Here is a 25,873-nt window from a genome sequence, read left to right on the forward strand (position 1 = left end):
TGGCTCTAACCAGAATAGAAAGAGGAGTGGGAGGCCCCAGTGCACAACTGAGCAAGAGGACAAGTACATTAGAGTGTCTAGTTTGAGAAACAGACGCCTCACAAGTCCTCAACTGGCAGCTTCATTAAATAGTACCCACAAAACACCAGTCTCAAAGTCAACAGTGAAGAGGTGACTCCGGGATGCTGGCCTTCTAGGCAGAGTTGCAAAGAAAAAGCCATATCTCAGACTGGCCAATAAAATAAAAGAATTAAGATGGGCAAAAGAACACAGACACTGGACAGAGAAAGATTGGAAAAAAGTGTTATGGACAGACAAATCTAACTTTGAGGTGTTCAGATCACACAGAAGACCATTCGTGAGATGCAGAAAAAAATGAAAAGATGCTGGAGGAGTGCTTGACGCCATCTGTCAAGCATGGTGGAGGCAATGGGATGGTCTGGGGGTGCTTTGATGGTGGTAAAGTGGGAGATTTGTACAGGGTAAAAGGGATCTTGAAGAAGGAAGGCTATCATTCCATTTTGAAACGCCGTGCCATACCCTGTGGATGGCACTTAATTGGAACCAATTTCCTCCTACAACTGGCCAATGACCCAAAGCACAGCTCCAAACTATGCAATAACTATTTAGGGAAGAAGCAGTCAGCTGGTATTCTTTCTATAATGGAGTGGCCAGCACAGTCATCGGATCTCAACCCTATTGAGCTGTTGTGGGAGCAGCTTGATTATATGGTACGTAAGAAGTGCCCATCAAGCCAATCCAACTTGTGGGAGGTGCTTCAGGAAGCATGGGGTGAAATCTCTTCAGGTTTCCTCAACAAATTGACAACTAGAATGCCAAAAGGTCTGCAAACCTGTAATTGCTGCAATTCTTTGACAAAAGCAAAGTTTGAAGGACACAATTATTATTTTAATAAAAAAAACATTATTTATAACATTGTCAACGTCTTGACTATATCTCCTATTCATTTTGCAACTCATTTCATATATGTTTTCATGGAAAACAAGGACATTTCTAAGTGACCCTAAACTTTTGAACAGTAGTGTAGCTACATTACATTGTGTCCCTAATGCTTTGGTGTTCTTGTAAAGATGGCTGTAGCATAACATTGTCCGAAGCGAGCAGTCAGTCTGATGTCAGAGCTGTACATCAGGTAATGCCCACCTTTAACCCAGAACACCAGACCAGGGACGTTATTCAGATTGGTCAATAGGCTACATGATGAATATTTCCTAGTTTGATCCAAGTGAAGAGTCGATTGAAGAAGTGTTTAATTGATGAAGTGTTTTTCACATGGACCCAGGTGTGTGTTCTTCCTTTTCTCTTGTCTCTCTGCCAGGCTGTATAAAATGTGACAGGGAAAAAAAGCTAGCTAGCTAGTGTTTACCTCTCCCAGTCGTTCCTTACCTGCGGGCATGTTGGCTCGTGTGTGACTCATCCTCTGTCTAGACCAGACTATTCAACACACCAACACCCCAGGACTGTATTGGAAATGTTGACATCGATTCAAAACAGGCTGCCTAATTACAGTTCTCAGCCACAGCCATGTGACAAATTAAACTATTCTCTACATAGTGCACTACTTTGGGTGAAAAGGATGCCATTTGGGATGCAGATATAGAAATCTGCAATGTGCATTGTGGGAAATTGTGAATGATCAGAATGAGTAGTGTGACCGTGCTAGAGACAAGCTACAGAAAGAGTCAAATAATACACTACAAATCTACAAAGACATCCCTGGTAAAAACAGTAACAACTGCCCTGATACAAACCCTATTGGCTGTGCAACAGAACAATCATTGAGCGGTGCCAGGTGTCTGCAGGATGTTGGCAGCGCCAGCGGTTTAGGGGACATTATTGTCACATCTGGCAGTGTTGATCAGCCAACCAAGTGGGAGGTGGAGTTGAGATTTCCCCTCCCTGTAGCTCCTTCCAGGTCACAGCTTCATTATGCCCTGACACTGGTGTCTGGTGTTCATTATGTCCTGACACTGGTGTCTGGTGTTCATTATGCTCTGACACTGGTGTCTGGTGTTCATTATGTCCTGACACTGGTGTCTGGTGTTCATTATGCTCTGACACTGGTGTCTGGTGTTCATTATGCTCTGACACTGGTGTCTGGTGTTCATTATGCTCTGACACTGGTGTCTGGTGTTCATTATGCTCTGACACTGGTGTCTGGTGTTCATTATGTCCTGACACTGGTGTCTGGTGTTCATTATGCTCTGACACTGGTGTCTGGTGCTCATTATGCTCTGACACTGGTGTCTGGTGTTCATTATGCTCTGACACTGGTGTCTGGTGTTCATTATGCTCTGACACTGGTGTCTGGTGTTCATTATGCTCTGACACTGGTGTCTGGTGTTCATTATGCTCTGACACTGGTGTCTGGTGTTCATTATGCTCTGACACTGGTGTCTGGTGTTCATTATGCTCTGACACTGGTGTCTGGTGTTCATTATGCTCTGACACTGGTGTCTGGTGCCGAGATGATTCGCCGGTGAAAAGTACCATTAGGCATGTAGGGAACCATAAAGATAGCATTACATGAAAGGATGATGTGCATGAGCTGTCTAATAAATGCATTGCATTAAAAACATGCAACAAACATACGTACAAGAATAAACTTCTTGGCATTCGCATTGTATTGAGTATCGGTAGTCTATTCAGTGGTTGCTTTGCTAGAAGGGTGTATTTTGCCTGTCTGTGACCCCCGCTTGGGAAGTCTGTGAGACGGTCATCCTCCTCACCTCACAGCTTTGGATTTCATCACCGACTCCAATGGATTATTTTGTGCCCCGCTCGGGGCAACGGGAGCTCTTAGACATATCCAGTTATTGGGAATATGTCAGTGTGGCCCTCGGTAATTAAAGCCTAATCATCCCGGTGGTGGTAGCCAGCTGGATGTGCAGTAGGAGGTGGTAGCCAGATGAATGTGCAGTAGGAGATTGTATCCTGCATGTGCAGTAGGAGATGGTAGCCAGCTGACTCTGCAGTAGGAGATGGTAGTCAGATGAATGTGCAGTAGGAGATGGTAGCCAGCTGGATGTGCAGTAAGAGAGGGTAGCCAGCTCGATGTGCAATAGGAGATGGTAGCCAGCTGGATGTGCAGTAGGAGGTGGTAGACAGCTGGATGTGCAGTAGGAGGTGGTAGACAGCTGGATGTGCAGTAGGAGGTGGTAGCCAGCTGAGTGTGCAGTAGGAGATGGTAGCCAGCTGAGTGTGCAGTAGGAGATGGTAGCCAGCTGGACGTGCAGTATGAGGTGGTAGCCAGATGGATGTGCAGTAGGAGAGGGTAGCCAGATGGATGTGCAGTATGAGGTGGTAACCAGCTGGATGTGCAGTAGGAGGTGGTAGCCAGATGGATGTGCAGTAGGAGGTGGTAGCCAGATGGATGTGCAGTAGGTGGTAGCCAGATGGGTGTGCAGTAGGAAACGGTAGCCAGATGGATGTTCAGTAGGAGAGCTGGTGGGTTGGTGGATGAAGACAAGGCAGTGCTGCTGCACTGAGGGGCCGCCTGGCCTTCATGCATTATGTAGGACCCTGTCACCATCTCACCACCTCTCCCTCTGTCTCTCTGCAGTAAATATAGATCAGTGACTGTCTTTTCTCCCACCACCTCTGTGTTGACTCTTTCCCAGGTGTAGCAGTCTATGGTTATTAAGCCTACCTCAAGAGCTAGGTGATTATGGTCATTTCTCCTCTGCATTCTTGTAGCGTTATTAGATAAAGCATGCACACGTTTATGTGTGTGAGTGTGTTCCAAATGCAGCAGATGTGGAAAATTTGACAACAATTTATGGATTTAAGATTTCAAGCATCATCCAAACAATGAAGTTAAGTTATTTTTTAAGGTAAACGTTTCATTTCCTGTAGGCTCCTCTTTTTACAAAGAGTGTACTTTGTGCAATAGGCAAAGTCTATAACAGCACAGATTAGAAGAGCAGACTGGCTTCATGCTGAAGGATACAGTATTGCTGAGTGTTGGAGTGAAGGCTAGAGGGAGTTCACACACGAACACAAACACGCCCTCCTGGAGGAGTTGCACAGTGGGGGGCTCGTCGGAGAAACACTCCAGTCTTCCACTCACTGACAGCTCAAGGTCAGTCACTGTTTGCTGAATGCGTGTGGGGGTGTATAGACTAAATGGTTTGATCGATACATTTATTTTTATTTTTTAAAGCTAATAAAGATGATTGTCATAAATTGGTTTGAAGTGTAAGTTTCCCTTAGGATTTGCAACAGCTGCCAAAGCCGAGGGTTAATTTCTTTTAAAACACAGCTAATTTTGTGTCTGCAATAAAGGGATGTTTTTTTATGGCTTGTGTAAGATGGAGAGGAATACTAGACAGATAAAGCAAATGAAATGGGCATCTTGAGCATTATAAAACGAACAGAAACTCAATAACCCCAACACAGCATTTCCCACAATACAAGATCAGGGTTTTCTCTGTTGGAACACCAAAACATGCCTCCTTTCTCCCTCAACGTGATCACTAATCAGAGATTAAATAAGTGAAAGTACCTAGCCAATAATCACAATAACACTATATTGGGTATTGCTTTAGTGGAGACCTTAATCAAAAACCTATCCCTGTCTTTCAAAAGGGAAGATGGAAGTATGTATTTCAACAGGGCCCAGATTGTAGAAGCTTCTTATTGCTGATTTGTAGCTTGAGTGTGGCAGCAGATCTACACAGCATGCTCACAGACAGTGTTCTACTGCCCCCACCTGGGACTCCCTAAAAACACGCCCCTTCGATACAGCTACGACCGGAAGTGACTTCTCGTAGCAGGTTAGGATGAAAAGTCCTAACCTTAACCTAATTCTCCTAACCTGCTGCGTACGTTCTCTTAATCTGCAATAGCACCCTCATAGATATCATCCTAACCAACCTGCGCTCCAAATACACCTCTGCTGTGTATCTCAGCGATCCCTGCCACATTACCTGCGTCCGTAACGGGTCTTCGGGCCAAACGACCACTCCTCATCACTGTCAAACGCTTCATAAAACACTTCAGCGAGCAGGCCTTTCGAATCGACCTGGCCCGGGTAACCTGGAAAGATATTGACCTCATCCCATCAGTAGAGGATGCCTGGTTGTTCTATAAAAGTGCTTTCCTCACCATCTTAAATAAACATGCCCCATTCAAAAAATGTAGAACCAGGAACAGATATTGACCCGACTGCCCTCGACCAGCACAAAAACATCCTGTGGCGTACAGCATTAGCATCGAATAGCCCCCGCGATATGCAACTTTTCAGGGAAGTTAGGAACCAATATACACAGGCAGTTAGGAAAGGAAAGGCTAGCTTTTATATCCCTCACAATGATACTAAAATATATCTAGCCCATGAGCAAATTGGTTAGGGAACATTTGGAATATACATCTTGATTTATCACTAGTGACAATTATGTACAAAATAGTCTATTTAAGATTCTAGAATCAGTTCTACTGGCAGTACAATGCTGTTTTTAGCATACTGCTCATGCTTCCTAATATATAACAAAGATGTTATAGTTTCTGTTTTATAAGACGTCTTTGATTGACAGCTGTTCATGTTCTCGACTGACACATTTTGCACATGCGCACTTTTATTTAGGCCTACATTTCGTACACTTCCGCCAATGTTCGTCATTCTCGGTATTCTTCGTGTGGATTTCGTCATTTTCCGTTCGAATTCGAGCCCTGTCGATAGAACTGATTTTCGTCGTCTCCCTCGTTCTCCGTGTTGTTGTTCATCTCGGTGACGCGACAGAGGTGTAGCCTGACGCGGTCTCTTACGTGTCGGTCTGAATAAAAGTGGAGCTCGGAGGACCCGGGAGTGACGAAGCGAGTCTGTGTCGGGTAAGCATCCGATGCGGAGAGGGGGATAGAAGAAAGCCCTGGTGTGTTGGAGAAATCGCTCCAAATCTAACAAAGAGATCATGGCGGCGGTGTTGCAGAGCCACACGATGTTGAGTCAGTCTACAAAGCTAGCCAGCCAGCTATGTGAGAATGGTACTGGAAAAATGGGAGTGAGGCTTGAGTCCTTGAGTAAAGATTGCAACCACAGTAATTAATAGCATCAGCATGTTGGCTAACAGACCTAGTTTGGCCATCTAGCTACATAGCCAGCTGGCAATCACAAAAAAAACATGTAGGTTCGAATGCATAACTTGCTAAGCTAACTAGCGGTATAGAATGATAGCCCAGCCCAATAATATCTGGCTTAGCTACAGACATTTCCCTCCCAAAGAACTAGCTAACGTTAGCTTGCAAGATAGTCCGTCTGCAAACACAGCGTGGTTGTCTTGGATAAGCATACTACATTAGCAAACTTAGATAAAGACACCAATTAAAGTGTCATAGCTAGCCAACGTTAAATGAACCATATGCAAATGAATTGATTAAGCTAAAACTTGATTTTTACCGCATGGGACACATTTGTATATTTACGTTAGCTAGCTAGCAGCTATAGCTAGTTAGCCAGGTTGTCGATATTTGCTAGCTACCACAAATATTTAATATAACGAGCAACAATATGAACATGGATACATTTCGTACCATTTGGTTGAAAATGTGTTTTTTCTTATCTATTAGTATAGCTAGGCAAGTGTCAGCTAGCTACTGTTTTCTTTGTAGCTAACAATGCTATATACTTTGCTAGCTAACTACTTGGAAAAGGGCGGCAATAACAGGGTATAGTGTTAGGAAATGATGTACTGCATATTATACTGTAAATTGAAAATACACTTAACTAGTGTTGTCATAAAATCATTACGTTCATGCAATGTTGGAACTTATTACATAAACATTGAGCAACACATTTTTATCTTAGGAACGTTACTTATGGTTTGGGATAGTATCTCCCATACTTTCAGATAGTCACACGTAATACTGCATGTCTGGTGTAGCCTACAATCACTTAAACAAACCTGGTCTGGTATGAATAGACAGAGGCACAAAAGCCACGACCTGAAACATCAGTCAGTGCATAATATCACTTAATCAGGGCTCTCCAACCCTGTTCCTGGGGAGCTACCCATCCTGTAGGGTTTCACACCAACCTTCTTCCTGGAGAGCTACCATCCTGTAGGGTTTCACACCAACCTTCTTCCTGGGGAGCTACCATCCTGTAGGGTTTCACACCAACCTTCTTCCTGGGGAGCTACCATCCTGTAGGGTTTCACACCAACCTTCTTCCTGGAGAGCTACCATCCTGTAGGTTTTTAGCTCCAACTGTAATCCAATGCACCTGATTCTAATAGTTAGCTGGTTGATAAGCTGAATCAGGTTAGTTCCAACACCTGACTAGTTAGCTGGTTGATAAGCTAAATCAGGTTAGCAACTGGGGTTGGAGCGAAACCCTACAGGATGGCATCTCCAGGAACAGGATTGGCGTGAACCTACACAGAACCTACACCGACAACTTTATCTCTCCAGAAACAGGGTTGGAGAGCCCTGAATTAAATCCACCCCCATACCAATATTTTACATTTTGTGTAAAAACGTACATTCACAGGCTCTCCAGAGTTCTCCACCCGCCATTCCAGCCAACTAAATGACCATGGAAGCGGGAGCCGATACACAGCAGGGTGGTGACACAGCTGTTTCTGAGTCTGAGGCCCAGCAGATCACACTGGCCCAGGTACAGTACCCTCATCAACGTTGCCAGACACTTGAATCAAATTAAACTTTATTGATCCTCTGGTGGAAATTCTTTACGAGGCCCTACTTTTGGTGTACATGTATGGTTGTGTTTACACTGGCAGCCCAATTCTGATGTTTTCCCCACCAATTTGTCTTGACCAATCACGTCATATCTTTTTAGAGCTGATATGATTGGTCAAAAGAAAGCTCCGAATTGGGCTGCCTGTGTAAATGCAGCCTATGCGTGTAGGGAGCCTCCATGTGTGGGCTGCATTCAGCAGGGCACAACATTGTAGAATGTTCATAAATAAATATGTTGTGTAGAAGAGCATAACTGTTCACTGACATGAAGAATAATAAATCACTTCTATTCATGGTCTTTGATTGTAACCATTATGTGGATTTTGGGCTCCCGAGTGGCGCAGTGGTCTAAGGCATTGCATCTCAGTGCTAGAGGCGTCGCTACAGACCCAGATTCGATTCCAGGCTGTATCACAACCGGACATGATTGGGAGTCCCATAGGGCGGCGCACAATTGGCCCAGCGTCGTCCGGGTTAGGGTTTGGCTGGGGTAGGCTGTCATTGTAAATAAGAATTAGTTCTTAATGACTTGCCTAGTTAAATAAAGGTTAAAATGATGGACCAGTTTCCCAAAAGCATCTTAAGGCTAAGTCCATCGTTAGAGCCATAGGATCCTGTTGTGCTAAAATGGACTTGGCCTTAAGATGCTTTTGGGAAACCCGGGCCCTGGAACGAGCATGTATAGCCCACACTCATAAGCCGTTTCTAAATCTGCGTCCCTGCTGCAGGTGTCTATGGCAGCAGGACAGGTCTCCTCCAGCGGCCCCACAGTCACCCTGGTGCAGCTCCCCAACGGTCAGACTGTTCAGGTCCACGGGGTCATCCAGGCCGCCCAGCCCTCGGTCATCCAGTCGCCTCAAGTACAGACTGTTCAGGTGAGCCCCATTCCTCCCTCCATTACAGTAGTCTATTGTGATATACATAGTAAGGTACATGCAATAGGCTTTGGTAGTAGGCAGCAACAGGTCTATATTTGACCTGTACTGTTGGAGCTTTAAGAATTTCACTGTACCCTTCAATTACATGTGTGACCCTGTGCATGTGACTAATGAACTGATCTAATCTATAGCAGAGAATCTCTCAGATGGCAGCTATTTGAGGGTTGGTGTGGGTCACATACAGTAGTATAACAGATCAATGGAACATTATTGGATGTTGTATAGGTATTACTGCATTTCCAATAAACTGCAGGGTGTCTATGTGCTTTGGTGATGAAATTTCACTTAATGTTATATCCCTGTAAAATGAATTACTGGGAGTTATTAGTGTCTGACTCTCTATTTTCATAGCTTATAGTTTATTTGCCGTTAGTCAGCACCTCCACACAAAATCATTTTCTCTGGGTGTGTGCCAGCTATGCTTTTTATTAGACTTGTGTTATAAAACCCATTTTACCAAGACAAGTATGATTATTCATGTTCTGAATGGTTCAGTTGGGTCTTTCTCTAACATATCATTAACATATCTAAAAGGTTGGATTTCATAACCTAATACATCTGATAATAAGCAGCAGTGCAAGTTTCCTGTAATGATTTTTGAGAATTTTTCGTTTTGTGGTCAAAGTTGTTTCCGTGGGTCGCAAAAAAACTAAATTGGCATGAGACAAGCTGAAATAAATGTAAAAGGCTTTGGTAAAAAAATAAAAAAAAATTGGGGTATATGCTTATTGCTCTGACATTTCAGAGCTACGCTTGTTTTTGTGAGGTATCTTGGGGAAATGACAGGGATTTTGAATGAATATGAAAAGTGGATATCCATCTTTCATGTCCTTTGGATTCTAGAAGAAAGATCAGTTCAACGGAAAGTGATTTTCCAGATTTTTTGCCACTTTTTTTCTCTCTGGCCTCGATTGATTTAATCACCCTAATTCTGACCATCCTACAAGGGTAAAATCTTTCCAATGGATTATATTATTTTACCCATTGGTCAAAAAAAAATGTTTTTGATTGGACACGCTATAAACTGCAACTCTTGTGTTTGACCCTGTCAGATTTCAACAGTTGCAGAGGATTCCCAGGACTCCCAGGAGTCGGTGGACAGTGTGACAGACTCTCAGAAGAGGAGGGAGATTCTGTCCAGACGTCCTTCCTACAGGTACCGCTCCTCCACAGGGCCACTGTCTCAGCCTCAGGGTGGCAGGAAAAAAATCCCAATCTGGCAACATGACTGTCATGTTAACTCAGTGTTGCCAAATTGGGATTATTTTTTTAATGCAGATTGGGTGCCATTTTGGATCTGATTGGGCTGTGAATGAAATCTGATGACACATTGTTGACTGAGAGTCCGAGACATTGATTGTGATTGTTATCCCTTGCAGGAAGATCCTGAACGACCTGTCGTCTGACGTGTCTGCGGTCCCGCCGATCGAGGAGGAGAAATCGGAGGACGACTCGACCCCCGCCATCACCACCGTTGCCATGCCCACATCATGCCCCATCTATCAGACGGCCAGCGGCCAGTACAGTACGTAACCCCTACCTATTCAATCCTCAGTTTTATCGCTCCGGGGGGGGGTCCCGTAGATACAAATCTAGGATCAGCTTCCCCTTCACCAATCCCTTCTACATGGGAAAATGCTTAACTGACCCAAGATCAGCATCTAGGGGCAACTTCACCTGTACTCCAGTTTCATCATGGCCATATGTGAACAGTGCCTGCTTGTTCTGGTTTGGACAAGCTTACAGTGCCTTGCGAAAGTATTCGGCCCCCTTGAACTTTGCGACCTTTTGCCACATTTCAGGCTTCAAACATAAAGATATAAAACTGTATTTGTTTGTGAAGAATCAACAACAAGTGGGACACAATCATGAAGTGGAACGACATTTATTGGATATTTCAAACTTTTTTAACAAATCAAAAACTGAAAAATTGGGCGTGCAAAATTATTCAGCCCCTTTACTTTCAGTGCAGCAAACTCTCTCCAGAAGTTCAGTGAGGATCTCTGAATGATCCAATGTTGACCTAAATGACTAATGATGATAAATACAATCCACCTGTGTGTAATCAAGTCTCCGTATAAATGCACCTGCACTGTGATAGTCTCAGAGGTCCGTTAAAAGCGCAGAGAGCATCATGAAGAACAAGGAACACACCAGGCAGGTCCGAGATACTGTTGTGAAGAAGTTTAAAGCCGGATTTGGATACAAAAAGATTTCCCAAGCTTTAAACATCCCAAGGAGCACAGTGCAAGCGATAATATTGAAATGGAAGGAGTATCAGACCACTGCAAATCTACCAAGACCTGGCCGTCCCTCTAAACTTTCAGCTCATACAAGGAGAAGACTGATCAGAGATGCAGCCAAGAGGCCCATGATCACTCTGGATGAACTGCAGAGATCTACAGCTGAGGTGGGAGACTCTGTCCATAGGACAACAATCAGTCGTATATTGCACAAATCTGGCCTTTATGGAAGAGTGTCAAGAAGAAAGCCATTTCTTAAAGATATCCATAAAAAGTGTTGTTTAAAGTTTGCCACAAGCCACCTGGGAGACACACCAAACGTGGAAGAAGGTGCTCTGGTCAGATGAAACCAAAATTGAACTTTTTGGCAACAATGCAAAACGTTATGTTTGGCGTAAAAGCAACACAGCTGAACACACCATCCCCACTGTCAAACATGGTGGTGGCAGCATCATGGTTTGGGCCTGCTTTTCTTCAGCAGGGACAGGGAAGATGGTTAAAATTGATGGGAAGATGGATGGAGCCAAATACAGGACCATTCTGGAAGAAAACCTGATGGAGTCTGCAAAAGACCTGAGACTGGGACAGAGATTTGTCTTCCAACAAGACAATGATCCAAAACATAAAGCAAAATCTACAATGGAATGGTTCAAAAATAAACATATCCAGGTGTTAGAATTGCCAAGTCAAAGTCCAGACCTGAATCCAATCGAGAACCTGTGGAAAGAACTGAAAACTGCTGTTCACAAATGCTCTCCATCCAACCTCACTGAGCTCGAGCTGTTTTGCAAGGAGGAATGGGAAAAAAATTCAGTCTCTCGATGTGCAAAACTGATAGAGACATACCCCAAGCGACTTACAGCTGTAATCGCAGCAAAAGGTGGCGCTACAAAGTATTAACTTAAGGGGGCTGAATAATTTTGCACGCCCAATTTTTCAGTTTTTGATTTGTTAAAAAAGTTTGAAATATCCAATAAATGTCGTTCCACTTCATGATTGTGTCCCACTTGTTGTTGATTCTTCACAAAAAAATACAGTTTTATATCTTTATGTTTGAAGCCTGAAATGTGGCAAAAGGTCGCAAAGTTCAAGGGGGCCGAATACTTTCGCAAGGCACTGTAGTTGGCTTTCTTACTTTATATTTGATGAGTCGTATGGTCAATGACTATAGTGGAAATAGGGTCATGTTCAGTAGGGAGAAATGTTTGAATGAAACGGGAAGGTTCTACCTGAACATGTCCAATAATGACAATGTTAATTTTCCGTTTCGCTATGGTTTGCCTTGCTGAACGTGACCGAGCAGACCGTAGTAATGTTCCTAACCTGACGATCATCCATTAACCCCTCCCACCTCTTCAGTTGCCATCACCCAGGGCGGCGCCATCCAACTGGCCAATAACGGTACGGATGGCATGCAGGGGATGCAGACCCTGACCATGACCAACGCGGCGGGCGCCCAGCAGGGCACCACCATCCTGCAGTATGCCCAGACCTCCGATGGACAGCAAATCCTGGTGCCCAGCAACCAGGTGGTAATGCAAGGTGAGAACCTCTTGAACCATGGGAGACCCCAGTCGCAATCAAGTTTTGGTTCTTACTGGGTGCCCGTCAGTTGTTCTGCTCGTACATTCCAAACAGAACCGTTTTCCTGCATATGCAGTCACACAACAACACAAACAACTCCTGTATGCCCACAATTTCTTGACGTAAACACCAACACGTCCCTTCTGTTTCCCAGCTGCCTCTGGAGAAGTGCAGACCTACCAGATCCGTACGGCCAACACCAGCAGCATGACTCCTGGGATGGTGATGGCCTCCTCTCCCGCCTTGTCTGGCCAGGAAGGCCCAGAGGTTGTCGTCACCCGTAAGAGGGAGGTCAGACTGATGAAGAACAGGTAGGTGGAGTAGAGGGTATAGATACTGTTAACTAGGGTTGTGTTGATCACTTTAATGAAGGCTGTTGGGTGAAATGGTAGACTACATTCTATAATGTAGGTGTACATTTAGCATGTTGTTGATATGGAACTCCTATGTCTATACCTACACAATAAAGCTGAGGTAATGTTAAGTGAAAACATGAGTAACATGATGATCGTGTTAAGATTTGCTTTGCTGAGCCAGACATACTGTACTGACTCCGTGTGTGTGTGTGTGAGACAGGGAGGCGGCCCGGGAGTGTCGCCGGAAGAAGAAGGAGTACGTCAAGTGTCTGGAGAACCGTGTGGCCGTTCTGGAGAACCAAAACAAAACCCTCATTGAGGAACTGAAGTCACTTAAAGACTTGTACTGCCACAAATCAGAGTAGTGCCCCCCCCCCCCATGTACAGAGACTCACCACAGAGCCATGCATCTGGCACTACCCTCCCCCATTTACCCCTTTCTTTTTAAAAAGCTCTACCAGTCTATAAGACCTACAGAAAGAGGAAAAATAACAACACAATTTCTCCACTTTTTCACAAGTATCCCTTTAAAAGGATGACATGAGTACCCCTAAAAAGGATGGCCTCATAGGTACCCCTTAAAAGGATGATGAGTACTTTCCATCATGAGTACCCCTAAAAGGATGAGGTGGAGCACACTGTTTCTCCACCAATAGAATGGAGCCCCTAGTGGAATCTTACAGTGGTAGGTATCGTGTCTATCCACGACACCACTGCTGCTAACTAACCAGTAGTCCCCAGTCTCAAGATGTCAGATACCAGGAAAACACCAGCCGTGGAGGACTAGGACCCCTCTGCCCACCATGAACTACCCTATACAACTATTGAGTTTGGACCGTCACCTGGCAACACACGTTGAAAATGATTTTGGAAAAATGGTCATCTTTTTGAGTGCTACACTATTCAGTATTTAGGCTGATGATTGCTTTAACTCTTCTGTTACTTACTAACACTTTATGTGGACTGTAGATCCCAACCACTGTCAGATGAAATGTATTATCTTTGAGCTTCAGTTGGGTTATCATGTATTGAATTTTTCTGCTTGCCAACTTTTGTTATTCAGCATTGCTAAGCCGGGTGTTTTGGGGGTAGGAGATGGATTGTGGGTGGATTGTCTGCAACAACTAACAGGCATTAAAAGGTAACCTCAGCGATATGACGTAGATGCAGAATGTAAACAGCATAGTGGGTCAATTTCCACAACTAAGAGTGTTGAAGCGAGAGGCTCAACTTCTCCACTGTTTTGGTGCCATGGCTACCACTACAACGTGAAGCGATACTGTGTGATGGCAAAGTGTTGCATCTCGCTCATCTCAATATCTCCGGTGCTGCTCGGGGGGAAAGTCATTTCGCTGAGTACCTTTTTAAAGAGTTGTGCTACCACACAGCTGACAGGAGGAATATGACTGAAGGGTAGACTATGGGTGTTGTATAGTGTGCTTTTAGGCATTCATGTAATGTATACGATGTCTGAGGCAGTGTGTGTGTTTGAGTCTCCTTGTTTGTTTCTCCATGGCCTGAACAGGCATAAGGCATAATCATATTGGAGGATATCCTAACTTCCACTTAATCATGCATTGACATCAATGGGATTGTAGAGTGAAAGTTAGGATTAGCCCCACAATCTCACTTTTTCATCTGTTGTGCCTCAAACACTTCTGATAGAACAAGGGAAGAAGCATTTTTCTATCATGTAGTTAGTTAAAAGGGATAGTTTGCTTGGATCTGCAGTGATGACGTAGAGCTCGATTTTGGGATCCATCGCTGACATTTAGACTGACAACTCGGTCAACAAACGTGGGATTTACACCAGGGGCGCGTTCAGCAGCTCACAACACTGTGGAACAGATCCAAATGTTCAGCTAGAACTGTTTTGTAGAACAGACATGCCTTTCTGACATGTAAAATAAGGATTCATGTCAACTATATTTCTATCGGCAAAGTTCCATAACATTTGCTTACTGAACCCGGTCTTCTGTTTGATTGGATAACGGAATGCCATATTGTATTATTTTGTTTTTACGTAGCCATCTGTCATAACATATGCATCTTATTTTTAAAACACTTGCCATTTCTGTTCATATTTTGTAAACGTTGTATTTCTTAATGTCAGCATTCACTTGTATGAAAAAAGCAAAACAATTATATTACAGATTCTACTATTTGTTTTTGGCAGCTGTTAATAAATGTGTTTCTGGTATTATTTTTCACATGTCTTAATTTGTTTTCAAATCCATTTTATCAAAAAAGGATGAATGAAATTAAGACAATTACAATCACCCATAGTAGCTGGGTTGTAGCTCCATATTTTCTCCCTACTGGACACAAACCTGCATGAAACAAAACCATCGTCCATGAACCCATCTCACTGACTGTCCATTCATGAGTAGTAGCTCCCTGAACCATCAATGATTGACAGCACATTGATCCATCCACTGTGATTCAAACCCCTCACATCCCCCATCAGTCACTGGTTCCTACAGATCTCTCCTTGCTGGAAGCTTCACAGCCTTGTAGATGTGAATGTCTCTTTCCTTGTCATAGTGCACCTCGTGTACTGTGAAGCGCTGCTTCAGCATGCTCAGGAAGTTAGTGTCTCGCTCGTAGCGGATCTTGCAGGCCAGTAGCACTACACTACTCTCTGAGCTGAGGTGCTCCATCGTTTGCAGTAATGATGGAAATGTGTCTTCCAGGTAAACAATGTCTGCTCCCAGCACTATGTCAAAGCCTCCTGTGGGATAGCGCTCCAATCCCTGGCCCCAGGTCAGTTCTGAGACCTTCACTGCTCCTAGCCGATCCGGGGGAATGTTCTCTTTCACATTGGCTGCAAGGAAACCCAAGGCAGGCTCACGGTCTGTGATGGTCACTTTTTTGGCACCTTTGGACAGAAGGCTTGCATGGTTAGCACATGTAAAAATGTGACTAACAATTAGTAGTTCTAACAGTTGAGCCTGATCCACACTATAGGGCCAACCCAAACAGTTCTGGCTCTGATGGTTTATTTTCACATTGTCCTTTCCAGAATGGTTTCAGCTCAACTATATAGTAGTCAGGCCAGCCCACATCAGCTCAACTATATAGTAGTCAGGCCAGCCCACATCAGCTCAACTATATAGTAGTCAGGCCAGCCCACATCAGCTCAACTATATAGTAGTCAGGCCAGCCCACATCAGCTCAACTATATAGTAGTCAGGCCAGCCCACATCAGCTCAACTATATAGTAGTCAGGCCAACCCACTTCAGCTCAACTATATAGTAATCAGGCCAGCCCACGTCAGCTCAACTATATAGTAGTCAGGCCAACCCACTTCAGCTCAACTATATAGTAATCAGGCCAACCCACTTCAGCTTGGTTTGGTCCTGTAATGCAAGTCTCCTACCAGTTTCCTATGTGAGTTCTTACCTAGAAGCGCTGCCACGATGCCCACCAGTCCAGTGCCTGCCCCCAGCTCGATGGCAACCTTCCCTGTCAGCTCGACCTGCCCCAGCTCCAGGTACATACACATCACTACCGCCTGACAGAGAAAGGAAAACAGATATAAGGAGAGAACAGTATCGGTAAATTGTGGCAGAATCAATCGTTCCATAGTTGGCTACATCTTTGTCACACTCAAGAAGACGACCGTAATTCAACAGATGATTGAATAGTTCATATTGGAATAAAAAATATATTTAAAAAATGCTGCAAAGTATGTACAGTCGTACACCAACGATGGTCACTCACTGCATCCCAGACGACAGCAGCTACTCCGAGTTGATTCCAGTCCTGGGTTAGTCTGACATTGTGGTCAGCAAAATGGAACTCGGCAGACGAATTATGCAGTTTTGAGAGCACGGACAAATAATTCCCATCATATGGTACAAGCGCCATAGTCAAAAGAAGACCATGGAAATGTAATATAATACGTAACTTTTAGTAAGCTTGAAATTCATACCTCGCTGAACGATTTCTTATGAGGAAGTGGAAAAATCTATATTCTCGCGATAATAAAATCGTAGAGCTGACACTTGTCAAATGACAATGTTCACCAATCTCTGTCAAATAACAATTATTAATCTTGGTAAACAGCCAATGGTAATTGACGTGCGTCAAAATGGGCCGTTCTTGAGGGCGTTCCTTCCTAGTTGGCTTTGGCTGGAGTGGGAATCAGCTGTTAGCAGGCTAGCTTGTCGTCTCAAATCTGAGCATTATACATTTCTGTGTACGGTGAACGACCATACCTAGAACATTTGCTGAGACGAAGGAATTCGGCATATTCTCTGACTGCAATGCATCGCAAGAATAGCTAGATCAAGTGGACCGGCATAAATAGCCAGTTAGCTGACGCCTGGATTAGCGTTAGCCGGGTGTAGGGCTAGCTAGCAAACTACGTCTGGTTTATGAAGACCAGATTAATGTTTTTAACGTATCAGCTGTCTAGCAGCTTCAGCTAGGCATTTTAAAACCGAGTATAACGTGTTGCCATTACCGGTTAAACCGGTGTCCTAGCGTTGCCAGCCTTTGGATTAGTTTAGTGGTCAAGCCTGTATCTGGCCGACGTATCAATGCGCTACTCGCCATGCCTTTGCGCACACGCCCTGAAAAATATAGGGATTCAAGTGTTCAGTTTGAATTGTGTGTTGTAGATATGAACCCCGATATGTGGCTGCTACTCATGTATTTAAAATTGAATGTGTCATTTTGAGACCAGACATCACTGACAGTGGTTCTGTCTGATGTTATAGACGAGTGGACGGTTCTTTCAGATATCTGGGGTGTAGTCAGTAGTAGGACTTTAGCAAATTGTTCAATCATGGGGGCTACAGTGTCCTGCTGCATGTCCCCCGGCGGGAGTCCAAAGCTTGCAAGGAGAGCAGTCGAGCTCGACGACTACCCAATAACCACCACTGGCGACGACGTAAGCGAGGACACGGGCACCTATCTGCAGCACATCAGCGATAGAGAGGTCCCGGATGGTAGGTGTACTTTTCGGATAAGCTGGAGTGGAGGGGTATACGTCATGGTCACGCCTCTGAACAGCCAAGACATGCATGAAAGGGGAAAGGAAGATATCGCTTGCTGTTAATGCACAATGCATACATCACACATCAGTTTATGACCTGTTGCACTATTGATTGTTCAGTCATATTGGTTCAGCTATTTCAAGATATCCTGCAGAGTATCCAGCATTGTTTTTGCTTCAGCTATAGCCTGCAGAGTATCTAGCGTTGTTTTTGCTTCAGCTATAGCCTGCAGAGTATCTAGCACCTCTGAGTGAAATGCGGAAGACACATTTCAGTTGAATACATACAGTTAGACAACTGACTAGGTATCCCCCTTTCCCAGAGTATAGTGAGTGTCATGATGTCAAGTCACAAGGTGCACCCCCAGAAGTAATGATCTGTAATCAGTCAGTAGTATACTGTATCTCACTGTTTTCAGATACACATGGTGCATATAGTTGGGATACGTGTGCATTTATTGTGGTGTTGGTGATAAAATAGGTGTGTATTTCTTGTTTCTTTCAGAATTGGCGCAGGAGTCCAACCCATCCGATAATGCCAGAGCCAGCACAATCTTCCTCAACAAGTCTCAGACTGATGGTAAGTGTGTAGCGGTATTGTTAGATAGGTAAATAAAATCATTTTTGTTCTGGTGCCAGGCAGGTATTAACCCTGCTGAAAGGCAAATAATAGGATAGATAGTTCTGCTACCAGAAACGCACATCAGCAGAAGAGACTGTCTAGAGTGAAGACTGTTGGTCAGATAGCAAGTAGAAAGGATAAGACACACCATATAAAACACATGTCACAGCACAGCGGTAACCCAACCAATAATACCACCTACAATAATAATGGCAGAGCAATTTAAAAGGCAACTTCATAGAAACAATTGACAAGAAAGAACCCACTCATAACCCTTAGAGAATTTGCAATATTCAATATTACCTCCCGGGGAGGGGGGGGTTGTTCTACTCTTCTCGGCCAAATGTCAATAGTTCCCCACCAAATCAATACAGTTCAAACAACAAACTCCCTTTAACTACAATGTCAACCCAAACATGTCTGGCAGGTCAGTAGTAGTCCAGGCCACTGAACATCAAAGGGACTGCATTGGGGAGGAGTGCTGCAGTGTAAAGCACAGAGAGGAGGGGGTCTTAGCTGTTGCACGGATTGTCCGTCAGATACACCTGATGGTTGGTTTGTTTGTCAAAGCTTCACAACAATGTTGCTACCACTCCATGTGATCAATGACAGGAGCGCTCCCAAAAGATACACCCCCCACCTAGAGAGCTCACACCGGCGTTCCACCCCCCACCTAGAGAGCTCACACCGGCGTTCCACCCCCCACCTAGAGAGCTCACACTGGTGTTCCACCCCCCACCTAGAGAGCTCACACTGGCGTTCCACCCCCCACCTAGAGAGCTCACACCGGCGTTCCACCCCCCACCTAGAGAGCTCACACCGGCGTTCCACCCCCCACCTAGAGAGCTCACACCGGCGTTCCACCCCCCACCTAGAGAGCTCACGCCGGCGTTCCACCCCCCACCTAGAGAGCTCACGCCGGCGTTCCACCCCCCACCTAGAGAGCTCACGCCGGGGTTCCACCCCCCACCTAGAGAGCTCACACCGGCGTTCCACCCCCCCACCTAGAGAGCTCACACCACCCCCCACCTAGAGAGCTCACACCACCCCCCACCTAGAGAGCTCACACCACCCCCCACCTAGAGAGCTCACACCACCCCCCACCTAGAGAGCTCACACCACCCCCCACCTAGAGAGCTCACACCACCCCCCACCTAGAGCGCTCACACCACCCCCCACCTAGAGAGCTCACACCACCCCCCACCTAGAGAGCTCACACCACCCCCCACCTAGAGAGCTCACACCACCCCCCACCTAGAGAGCTCACACCGGCGTTCCACTTCAACACTTTACAAAGCTGAACATAAACAAGAGTTGTACACAGTGTCAAACTGCCGCGCCAACCGAGAGCTCTCCACAGAGCCGGAAGAGCTATCTTTATCTCCCCTTCCTGACTGCTGATGCGCTCTTAAAGTGGCAGTGCACAGTGAAGGCTCCGTGCAGCATGTTGCCACAAGTGGCATGGGGATCTTCTACTTCTCATGGCTGTATCCTCTGGTTATCATGGAACGGTGCAGATAGAAATTTCATGAATAGAGTTGACATGATTTCTTATTCTACATGTCAGAGGGGCACGCTTGTTCTACGTAATATATTTCTTTATCTGAACGTCCCACAACGTTGTGCCATGCAGATTACGTCCCAGGTCTGGACAACAGGAGAGTCTAATGGTCACAGTCAGATAGTTATTCAACACGTTCAGGGAACTACCTGACCTAAGATTTGTCTGACTTTTTTTCCCCCTCCAGTGCGGGAGAAAAGGAGAAGTAACTACTTAAGTAATCATCACGTGAGTAAATCCATCTGTCCAGTCGAGCGTTACTATGGCTACCCATGGACATCCACTGATCCTAACGCAGAGATGTCAGGAAGTGATGCTATGTTTTTCCCTGTTCCATGGACTAACAACTAGTCCCTTTTCCTAGACGTCTCCTGGGTTATGTAAAAAGTACAGCTCCTGCTCCACAATATTCCTTGACGACAGCACGGTCAGCCTGCCCAACCTGAAGAGTACGGTGAAATGGTAAGACCTCCTTACCTCACACACACGGCAGAGCAGAAAAGAGTACGGTGAAATGGTGAGACCTCCTTACCTCCACACACACGGCAGAGCAGAAAAGAGTACGGTGAAATGGTGAGACCTCCTTACCTCCACACACACGGCAGAGCAGAAAAGAGTACGGTGAAATGGTGAGACCTCCTTACCTCCACACACACGGCAGAGCAGAAAAGAGTACGGTGAAATGGTGAGACCTCCTTACCTCCACACACACGGCAGAGCAGAAAAGAGTACGGTGAAATGGTGAGACCTCCTTACCTCCACACACACGGCAGAGCAGAAAAGAGTACGGTGAAATGGTGAGACCTCCTTACCTCCACACACACGGCAGAGCAGAAAAGAGTACGGTGAAATGGTGAGACCTCCTTACCTCCACACACACGGCAGAGCAGAAAAGAGTACGTGAAATGGTGAGACCTCCTTACCTCCTCACACACGGCAGAGCAGAAAAGAGGCCGTCATTGTAAGGACTCACCGTCTTGTCTCTCTCTGTTCCAGTGTCACGTTGGCGATATACTATCACATAAAAAACAGGTAGGTTCTATCTGTCATTCATTTCATGAGGAAAATGATATAGAGACGTGGTGAGGTAAATGGAGGAGTTTTGTGTTGATCATTTGTCATGACATCATGGTAATGAAGGTGTGGTGATGATTTGTCATGACATGGTATCATGGTAATGAAGGTGTGGTGATGATTTGTGTGACATGGTATCATGGTAATGAAGGTGTGATGATTTGTGTGACATGGTAATGAAGGTGTGATGATTTGTGTGACATGGTATCATGGTAATGAAGGTGTGGTGATTTGTGTGACATGGTAATGAAGGTGTGATGATTTGTGTGACATGGTAATGAAGGTGTGATGATTTGTGTGACATGGTAATGAAGGTGTGGTGATTTGTGTGACATGGTAATGAAGGTGTGGTGATTTGTGTGACATGGTATCATGGTGATTTGTGTGACATGGTAGGTGTGGTGATTTGTGTGACATGGTATCATGGTAATGAAGGTGTGGTGATTTGTGTGACATGGTATCATGGTAATGAAGGTGTGGTGATTTGTGTGACATGGTATCATGGTAATGAAGGTGTGGTGATTTGTGTGACATGGTATCATGGTAATGAAGGTGTGTTGATTTGTGTGACATGGTAATGAAGGTGTGATGATTTGTGTGACATGGTAATGAAGGTGTGATGATTTGTGTGACATGGTAATGAAGGTGTGATGATTTGTGTGACATGGTAATGAAGGTGTGGTGATTTGTGTGACATGGTATCATGGTAATGAAGGTGTGGTGATTTGTGTGACATGGTATCATGGTAATGAAGGTGTGGTGATTTGTGTGACATGGTATCATGGTAATGAAGGTGTGGTGATTTGTGTGACATGGTATCATGGTAATGAAGGTGTGGTGATTTGTGTGACATGGTATCATGGTAATGAAGGTGTGGTGATTTGTGTGACATGGTATCATGGTAATGAAGGTGTGGTGATTTGTGTGACATGGTATCATGGTAATGAAGGTGTGGTGATTTGTGTGACATGGTAATGAAGGTGTGGTGATTTGTGTGACATGGTATCGTGGTAATGAAGGTGTGGTGATTTGTGTGACATGGTAATGAAGGTGTGGTGACATAGTAACATAGTATGGGAGTGGTCTTTCTCTGTGTGTTACATGGTAATGAAGGTGTGGTGATTTGTGTGACATGGTAATGAAGGTGTGGTGACATAGTAACATAGTATGGGAGTGGTCTTTCTCTGTGTGTGACATGGTAATGAAGGTGTGGTGACATAGTATGGGAGTGGTCTTCTCTGTGTGTGACATGGTAATGAAGGTGTGGTGTGACATGGTAATGAAGGTGTGGTGACATAGTAACATAGTATGGGAGTGGTCTTTCTCTGTGTGTGGGCTTGTAGCAGTAGTTTTCAGTCTTTTTTCTTCCCCCTCAGGGATTCAAACCGTTCTCTGGACATTTTCGATGAGAAGATCCACCCATTAACGGTGAGTAGGTGGAAGAAGATACTGTATGTCTGTGTGTGTGTGCACACCAAACCTCCTGTCAGACTGACTGGCCAGGCCTCCTCTTCCTCAGAGAGAGAAGGTTCCAGAAGACTACTACAGCGTGGACCCTGAACACAAGCTCATCTACCGCTTTGTCCGCACGCTCTTCAGCTCGGCCCAGCTGACTGCTGAGTGTGCCATCGTCACCCTGGTACGTATGCCACCAGTCAGTTGCCCTACCAGTCAGTTGCCCTACCAGTCAGTTGCCCTACCAGTCAGTTGCCCTACCAGTCAGTTGCCCTACCAGTCAGTTGCCCTACCAGTCAGTTGCCCTACCAGTCAGTTGCCCTACCAGTCAGTTGCCCTACCAGTCAGTTGCCCTACCAGTCAGTTGCCCCACCAGTCAGTTGGCCCACCAGTCAGTTGGCCCACCAGTCAGTTGCCCCACCACAGGGAGTTTCACTTTGGGCATGTTTAGTAGTTAAGTGTTGTGGCGTGTTGAGACCTGACGTGAGTAAAAGAGACTCTTGTTCTGCATAATAATCTATTGTGTCCTGCTGAACACCTGGCCCTGGTAACGATGTTACTGTCTCCTGCTGAACACCTGGCCCTGGTAACGATGTTACTGTCTCCTGCTGAACACCTGGCCTTGGTAACGGTGTTACTGTGTCCTGCTGAACACCTGGCCCTGGTAACGGTGTTACTGTGTCCTGCTGAACACCTGGCCCTGGTAACAGTGTTACTGTCTCCTGCTGAACACCTGGCCCTGGTAACGGTGTTACTGTGTCCTGCTGAACACCTGGCCCTGGTGTTCCTGTGTCCAGCAGTGTCCGATGAGACTCATTTACTGTGTCCAGCAGTGTCCGATGAGACTCATTTACTGTGTGTCCAGCAGTGTCCGATGAGACTCATTTACTGTGTGTCCAGCAGTGTCCGATGAGACTCATTTACTGTGTGTCCAGCAGTGTCCGATGAGACCGTCTCATTTACTGTGTCCATCCTTCCCCAAGGTGTACCTGGAGCGTCTGCTGACCTACGCTGAGATGGACATCTGTCCCTGCAACTGGAAGCGGATCGTACTGGGAGCCATCCTGCTGGCGTCCAAGGTGTGGGACGACCAGGCCGTGTGGAACGTAGACTACTGCCAGATCCTCAAGGACATCACCGTGGAGGACATGTCAGTGTCCCTCTGTCCTGTCCTCCTGACTGCTCACCTTCACAAGTCACCCCAACCTTTAGACATTAGACCTGAGGGTTGGATAGGTGTAAGCAAGAGGGACGACTACCATCATCCTTACAGCTCTCCAATCCTCTCATATCTAAGTGCTTAGGGCAGGGGTATTGAACTCTGACCCTACGAGGTCTCGGAGCCTGCTGATATTCTGTTCTATCTGATCATTAATTGCACCCATCTGGTGTCCCAGGTGTCTCAGTCCCTGATTTAGAGAGAACAATATAAAAAAGCAGTGGGAAGTGGCTTGGAGGTCCAGTTGAATTTGAGGGGTGTCAGGGTAGTTTTAGGATTCTCAATATTATGAGGCGCATTGTTAAATTGGAACGTTGCCATGTGGGTCAAAACTCATCTTATGTAAATCAATAAAATTAGATTTTGATTTTGCCTTGCTGGCCAGGTACATCTCAAAAGTCTTCCCTCGATTCCTTGCGTCCTCAATCCTCTCCCCGAGAACTCACCTCCCTCTGACATTTTGAAAAGGAGGCTGGGAGAGTATGGAGGATAAGACTGCTGAGATTTATGCTCTACCCCTCTCTCGCTCTACCTGTACCCCTCTCTCTCTCTCTACCTGTACCCCTCTCTCGCTCTCTCTCTCTCTCTACCTGTACCCCCTCTGTCTCTCTACCTGTACCTCTCTCTCTCTCTACCTGTATCTCTCTCTCTCTCTCTCTCTCTCTCTCTCTCTCTCTGTATCTCTCTCTCTCTCTCTCTCTGTATCTCTCTCTCTCTCTCTCTCTGTGTATCTCTCTCTCTCTCTCTCTCTCTGTATCTCTCTCTCTCTCTCTCTCTGTATCTCCCTCTCTCTCTCTCTCTCTCTCTCTCTCTCTCTCTCTGTATCTCCCTCTCTCTCTCTCTCTCTCTACCTCTCACAGGAATGAGATGGAGAGGCACTTCCTGGAGCTGCTTCAGTTCAACATCAACGTGCCGGCCAGCGTCTACGCCAAGTACTACTTTGACCTGCGCTCCCTGGCCGACGACAACAACCTCAACTTCCCCCTGGAGCCACTTGACAACCAGCGAGCCACTAAACTGGAGGTGAGGAGAGCTTCTAGGACGGCAGAATGAAAACACTGCTACTTGGCAAGAGGAGAGTTTAATGGTAGTCCTGGCTGACTTGGTCCTGTTCAGAAACAACCCCTACTCCCCTACTATCATGTAGTTACTAAAACATTGCATAGGTGTTAGAAATTAGGTAGTAGATCCACTCTGCCTTCTGATTGGCTAAGGAGAATGTACACCACCTATCTACACAAGTGCCTAGGTGGGAGGGGCCAATGTCTTGTCTTTATGTTTGAGTTACATAAGTGTTGTCCCAGGCTATCTCTGGGCTGTAATAAGTGTTGCGTTCCCAGGCTATCTCCAGACTGTGTGAGGACAGATACAAGGATCTGGGCAAGGTGACCATAAGGAGGTCCCTCAGCGCAGACAATCTGGTGGGTGTCCGAACCACCCACGCCGTGCTGTCCTAAAGCTGGACCTGCTACACACACAGGACAGGCTGAGGATGCACCGAAGGTCTTCCTAAACTAGACACTCACTGGAACCATCGACACACACAGCTGGTCCCAAATCACCCCCACCCCCAGATCTGTATGGTGGCAGCTCCACCACTGATACTTACTCATACACTCCAGATCTGCAAGAAGGGTTGGAGTGTCTGACACCACACACTGACCATGGTGAGGAAGCCTCTAACTACCCTGTGGTGTAGTTTGGCACACGGACGGACAGATGGTGATGTAGGACGGTTTTCTTTGCTTACTGTGTAGGCCCTTTAGCTGGGAAATGTATCGGTTTTTAATTGAACATATTTTCAGTTGCTGTTTATTTCAAATAAACCGTAATAAACTATCAAATCTGTGTATGGTGTCTCATTTCTAGATAAGATGCAGGATGTTATGGTGTCAGTCCTGGGTTTACTTAAGCCTGTCTGTGGTGCCAGCTGGGTGGGGTTGTCAGTTCTGGGTTTACTTTAGCCTTTCTGGAGTGCCAGCTGGGTGGGGTTGGCAGTTCTGGGTTTACTTTAGCCTGTCTGGAGTGTCAGCTGGGTGGGGTTGTCAATTCTGGGTTTACTTTAGCCTGTATGGAGTGTCAGCTGGGTGGGGTTGGCAGTT

General features: G+C 45.6%; 3 protein-coding genes across 6 annotated transcripts; 2 read left to right on the forward strand and 1 right to left on the reverse strand.

The window, feature by feature from the left end:
* Positions 1-5,666: 5,666 nt before the first annotated feature.
* On the forward strand, positions 5,667-15,037 carry LOC139396101 (cyclic AMP-responsive element-binding protein 1-like). 4 transcript variants are annotated; one of them, XM_071143306.1, is made up of 8 exons: positions 5,667-5,850; positions 7,508-7,633; positions 8,445-8,591; positions 9,707-9,810; positions 10,034-10,179; positions 12,257-12,439; positions 12,636-12,792; positions 13,058-15,037. In XM_071143306.1, the coding sequence occupies exons 2-8, from the start codon at positions 7,547-7,549 to the stop codon at positions 13,200-13,202; spliced, it is 969 nt and encodes a 322-aa protein (XP_070999407.1). In that variant the 5' UTR covers positions 5,667-5,850; positions 7,508-7,546; the 3' UTR covers positions 13,203-15,037. The 4 variants fall into 4 exon arrangements, with proteins under 4 accessions (XP_070999407.1, XP_070999406.1, XP_070999408.1 ...); XM_071143305.1 differs by having other exon boundaries at positions 5,816-6,003; XM_071143307.1 differs by having other exon boundaries at positions 5,827-5,994.
* Positions 14,921-16,826, reverse strand: LOC139396102 (protein N-lysine methyltransferase METTL21A-like). Its single transcript, XM_071143310.1, has 3 exons — positions 16,562-16,826; positions 16,241-16,352; positions 14,921-15,715 (listed from the first exon to the last, which is right to left on the reverse strand). The coding sequence occupies exons 1-3, from the start codon at positions 16,706-16,708 to the stop codon at positions 15,315-15,317; spliced, it is 660 nt and encodes a 219-aa protein (XP_070999411.1). The 5' UTR covers positions 16,709-16,826; the 3' UTR covers positions 14,921-15,314.
* Positions 16,827-16,958: 132 nt separating this feature from the next.
* On the forward strand, positions 16,959-25,615 carry LOC139396100 (cyclin-Y-like protein 1). Its single transcript, XM_071143304.1, has 10 exons — positions 16,959-17,793; positions 18,346-18,420; positions 20,211-20,251; positions 20,388-20,485; positions 21,020-21,055; positions 22,474-22,525; positions 22,617-22,736; positions 23,536-23,702; positions 24,632-24,794; positions 25,112-25,615. The coding sequence occupies exons 1-10, from the start codon at positions 17,631-17,633 to the stop codon at positions 25,226-25,228; spliced, it is 1,032 nt and encodes a 343-aa protein (XP_070999405.1). The 5' UTR covers positions 16,959-17,630; the 3' UTR covers positions 25,229-25,615.
* The last annotated feature ends 258 nt before the right edge of the window (positions 25,616-25,873 follow it).

Source organism: Oncorhynchus clarkii, unplaced genomic scaffold (assembly GCF_045791955.1).
Source record: "Oncorhynchus clarkii lewisi isolate Uvic-CL-2024 unplaced genomic scaffold, UVic_Ocla_1.0 unplaced_contig_13405_pilon_pilon, whole genome shotgun sequence".
NCBI lineage: Eukaryota > Metazoa > Chordata > Actinopteri > Salmoniformes > Salmonidae > Oncorhynchus > Oncorhynchus clarkii.